Below are 5000 nucleotides of genomic sequence, written 5' to 3'. Positions count from 1 at the left end.
GCGCGCACACACACACACACACACACTCACACCCATACACGCACCCAGCTCAATGCAGGTAATTCCCAGAGACCAGATGTCCACTTTCCCGTCGTACTGGCCCTCATCCATGGCCAGGATCACCTCAGGGGCCATCCTAAGGAACAGAGTTTTTTTAAGTGAGAAATGTCACGACCATTGACATTAGTAGTCTTTTATATGGATTTGACGTCTGTTTCGTTTGCTCTTCACTGTGTCCTATCCTGAGCAGAGATGTAAACGGTCTGAACTCTAATTCTGATACAAGATAAAGAGTTGTTCATTAAACAAACTAATGCGAATATGACAGAAAAAGCTCTGATTGGACGGTTACTTCGATGCACTGACCAATAAGGGGTTCCTACAAAAGAGTTGGCAGGAGAGGCTATGGAGGCGGACCCAAAGTCTGCCAGTTTGACCTGGCCTGGCTCAGTCAGGAGAATGTTTCCAGCTTTCACATCCCTGCAGAGGAGAGACAACCAATCAGAATGAAAGATCCCAAACTTCAGCCAATGGCATTCCAGAAAGTTACATGAAAATGTTTGCTAACTGATGACTAAACATTGGTTATCGTGCACAGTGATGACACGGATACTTTGAGGAACTATTTATACATGACATGTTTATGCTTTTTATAGTTTCCCTTCAATAAAACTAACAAAAAAAAAAAAGATCAACAGTTAGCACTAAAATGATAAGATCTCCCTATCTGTCAAAAGACTTACTATAAAAAAAAAAACAGACCAATAATTAAACCATGGCACGTGGACCTGGGACACATCATGACATAAAAAAAAGGATCTTAGAGGGAGACAGCGAGCGGAAGAAGAAAAACAAGAGGAAGAAGAAGAGGAAGAAGAAGAAGAAGAACAAGAGGAAGAAGAAGAGGAAGAAGAAGAAGAAGAGGAAGAAGAAGAAGAAGAAGAAGAAGAAGAAGAAGGCCATGGAGATGAGAGGTAGACTCACCGGTGAATCATGTTATGGGAATGTAGGTAAGCCAGCCCCATTAAGGCACCATGTGCTATGGCAGCAATTTCAACCTCTTGGAGTGGTTTCTTATGGACTGTTCAAAAACAGACACATCAGAGACATTAGAGGGGAAAAAAAACAGATATACATAAAAGACCATAAGGCTACTGGAAAACACAGGGTACATTCTGTATGGCTCCTGGAAGACGTCCTTCAAAACAAAAAGAGGCAAAACTCTTGTATTTGGAAGCATCTTGCAAACAGTTGATAGCTGAGGGACAAAGCATTTTTTTTTTTTAAAAAAACAAAAAAAAAACAACACAAGAGTTGAATAAATCTTTCTGAGGTTACATCAAAACAAAAAAACTAAAAAAAACGATAGACAGACAGACAGATATATGGATGAACAGATCGACGGATGGACAGAGCATGGGTTTATTTTGAGTTCAGCGGGTTGACTGTGTGTTGACCCAAGTCTCATGACAGCATGTCATCAACCTAACGCACATTTCCATGACCGCAACTAAACCTAACCAAGACGACGGCGATGTTTAAGCAAGGCTGGAACGCCTCTCCGCGGCAGATGAACCGCGGCTTATCGGACAGGGAGCCGACAACGAGCGTCTTTGTTTGACAGAGAGGAACGGGGCAGTCTGAAACCCTACGACACGTGTTTGAGCCAGTAACAGTGTGTGTCACACGTCTGCTTACCTTCTAACAGGTCCGAGGCAGAACCCAGGCAGTACTCCATCACCAGCTGGAAGACAAAATGACAACATGACTGTGTGGAGAGCAGCCAACAGTGCAAACACACTCCTGAATGCCACACGCTGAGCTTTGGGTCTGGCCCATAATCAGCGAGCGTCCTGTTACCCTGACATGAAATTTAAACCGTCGACGACCTTGTTGGACAGTAATACAAGCCCCAGTTTTCCAAAGGTCTATAAACTGCTTTTATGCTGAAAATACTTTTTTCAATTTTTAAAACTTGGATCAGTTTGGCTATTATATATTAACTGGAAACTTGCAGTTAAAGTGGACATGTCACACACATTACATCCCACGAATCTGGGTGAGAGTTCACTGGTTCATCTGGTTCAAACGTGTCACATACCATTGTCATGGTGACAGTTTGTCCATATCATCCAACCATAATGACCACTCAAATCATCCAGTCAATAAACCGTTACAGTAACAATGAAATACTGAACACGTCATTCACCGAGCCATTAGATTAGTCGGAGCTGTACATACCCAGGCAGTGTTGTCTTTCAAGTAGCAGCCTTTGTATTCGATGGTGTTTGGGTGTTGTAGCTGTACCAAAAACTTGACCTCTTTGATGATGTCCTGCCATTTCTGTGGGATAGACACACACACGTACACATACGCACACACACGCACACACACGCACACACACGCACACACACGCACACACACGCACACAAACAAGCAAAATGTTCAACTCTTTGCGAGAGATTTTTTTCACATCAGTAACACAGTAGCTCTCTGTCCTGAATACTGGATGAAGACATTTTTCCAAGGCGTTAGATTATTCTGTTTGTTCTCGAAAAATTTGCCAAAAATGAACTCTGATATTTCTACTGACTGTAAAACAGGGGTGATGGTTAAAAGTGCCAACATTTGAATCTCTCTCACCTCTGTGGTCTGTTTTCCATTATAAGACATCTTCTTGATGGCAACCACTTCATTGGAGTAGGAGTTTCGGGCCTGACGGGGGGAAAAGAAGAAGTCACATGATCAGTCTAACGGGAGAGCTGAAGATCAGAGCCTTGTAGCACGTGGACATTTCTTAGGCTCGGGTCACCGCGGGACTACAGTCTGAACCAGGTTTGGAACACCATGAGACAACCGCCTCTGAGGGTCATCATGAGCGCTCTACAGGAATATGGAGCGTTGCATGTTGTGTTTCAGTGGGAACACTGAGCGCCTGTCAGGTCGCCCTGACGACGTCACATGTCATCTCCATTTTCCTCCTCAGACAGAGACTCTAAGATGGGTGTGAGGCAGCCAGTGGAGCAATGCTGCCCTGTCCCAGTGATCTCCACCGCAGATCACCAGCTGCCCCCTCCACACACACACACGCACACACACACGCACGCACACACACACTCGCCAAGCTGAACTAACAGCTGTCTTATGAGGAACATGCAGTTTGTTTTTTTTTTCTCTTCTGTTTTTTTTTTCCTCCCCAGAGCTTTGCATCTGGAGGGGCTGAAGGGCGGGGGGGGGGGGGGGGGGGGGGGGTTGGCTCAGGGATTTGTAGCCCAGATTCCGATCCATGGTACAGATTTGGACTCGGAAGGCTTTGAGTTATTAGTTTGAGAGATTAAGGAGAGCAGTAAGACCTTGTCAGGGACCTTTGATGGTTTAATATCTGCAAAACCCAAAATATTATGATTTTTTTTTAACATTAGGTGCCAAGGATGCGCATTCGGCCGCGTCTGAGAGAAAGCGGGGGAGAATATAATCCGTCACATTTTTTTCATTGTAAAAATGCTTTTCAACGTGTCTTTGAACCAACCGAAAACTAATCTCCAATCTCATGGAAATTCTACGCAAAAATTCCGTACTAGCTCTAGGAATCACTGGAATCTATAACTCTTAGCTATCCCAAAGCAGTAAATGACCCATCGAAAGTTACATATAATATACTGGTCTTTAAAAAAAAAATAAATAAAATCACAAAAAAAACGTACGAAGTAGACCGCCCCAAAGCTGCCATGGCCGATCTCGTGAAGGTCGCAGAACACGTCCTCGGGGTCATCTTTGAAGAAGAGGTCAGCGAGTTCCGGATCCTTCAGAGCACCCTTTCGTGTGGATGAGGGCATTATAAGCTAGTCAGTTTCCACGCGCTGATCTCCCACATCGACGAGCCCGGCATTTACTGTCTGTATCTGCTTAAAACAAAAACAAAACAAAACAAAACAATCAGTCAGACTCTCTCTGTTGTTTAGTTTTAACGATTTACCATTTCTTTTTTTTTTTTTTTTTAAACCCATGAATGTTTCTTTCCCAGTGCTGAACTGAAACATAGCATCAATAATGAGCAGGGTGACACACCTTGTCCTACACGTTTTTGGAGACCATATGAATGCTAAGTTCTGATGTATGAAATATGAAAGTATGTCTACAAAATTACTGCAAGAAACAATCCAGGGATGAAGGATTTATGCTTATATGATTACAAATATATTTCAAATCAGTACTTCTACAGCTGCTCCCAATCTCGCAAGCATGGCTGGGATTGTGCCGAAATAATGCACATTTTCACAACAGTCTGTATCTCTTATAGAATCGCTCACACACACACACGCACAGAGAGCACATGGCTAGGATTGTGCCGAAATAGCGCACATCTTCACAAGATTTTGTATCTCTCTCACACACACACAGAGAGAGAGAGAGAGAGAGAGAGAGAGAAAGCATGGCTAGTATTGTGCAGAAATAATGCAAATTTTCACAAGATTTTGTATCTCTTACAGAATCTCACACACCCACAGACAGAGAGAGAGAGAGAGAGAGAGAGAGAGAGAGAGAGAGAGAGAGAGACACACACATACACACAGAGAGAGAGAGAGCGAGAGAGAGTGAGAGAGAGAGAGACACACACATACACACAGAGAGAGAGAGAGAGAGAGAGAGAGAGAGGGAGAGTGTGAGAGAGAGAGAGAGAGAGAGAGAGAGAGAGAGAGAGACACACACACACACACACACACATACCCTTAATCCACAGGACAGAGTGAAGAATAAAAAAAAAAAAAGAATAAAGCAGAGAAAATCTGCTGCAGCCTTGACTGCTTCTATTTAACCAGGAACTCACATCCACACAGAAACAGGATGTCGAGTCAACCGCCAAAAAAGGAACCCATCTCTATGGAGAAGGCATGTCTGCTTCAAAAACGCCACTTCCCCAGATGGCCGTAGACTGCGTGTGTGTCTGTGTGTGTGTGTGTGTGAGTATGTATGTTAGGAGCGCGTGAGACGTGGGCTGC

At 43.8% G+C, this 5000-nt stretch overlaps 1 protein-coding gene across 1 annotated transcript in view; it reads right to left on the bottom strand.

Annotated features, from left to right (window-relative positions):
- The window catches only part of taok3a (TAO kinase 3a), a 43398-nt gene that overhangs the window by 17496 nt on the left and 20902 nt on the right, over positions 1-5000 (bottom strand). The window contains exons 3-9 of the mRNA XM_030791229.1: positions 3705-3902; positions 2644-2715; positions 2242-2343; positions 1699-1744; positions 985-1081; positions 367-480; positions 45-136 (exon numbers count right to left, since the gene is read on the bottom strand). Coding sequence (XP_030647089.1) covers positions 45-136; positions 367-480; positions 985-1081; positions 1699-1744; positions 2242-2343; positions 2644-2715; positions 3705-3836 — 655 coding nt within the window. The 5' untranslated portion in view covers positions 3837-3902. The remainder of the gene's footprint in view (positions 1-44; positions 137-366; positions 481-984; positions 1082-1698; positions 1745-2241; positions 2344-2643; positions 2716-3704; positions 3903-5000) is intronic.

This window comes from Chanos chanos, chromosome 14 (assembly GCF_902362185.1).
Source record: "Chanos chanos chromosome 14, fChaCha1.1, whole genome shotgun sequence".
NCBI classification, from domain to species: domain Eukaryota; kingdom Metazoa; phylum Chordata; class Actinopteri; order Gonorynchiformes; family Chanidae; genus Chanos; species Chanos chanos.
Note: the sequence above shows the minus strand (reverse complement) of the source record. Positions and strands in the feature narration are given on the sequence as shown.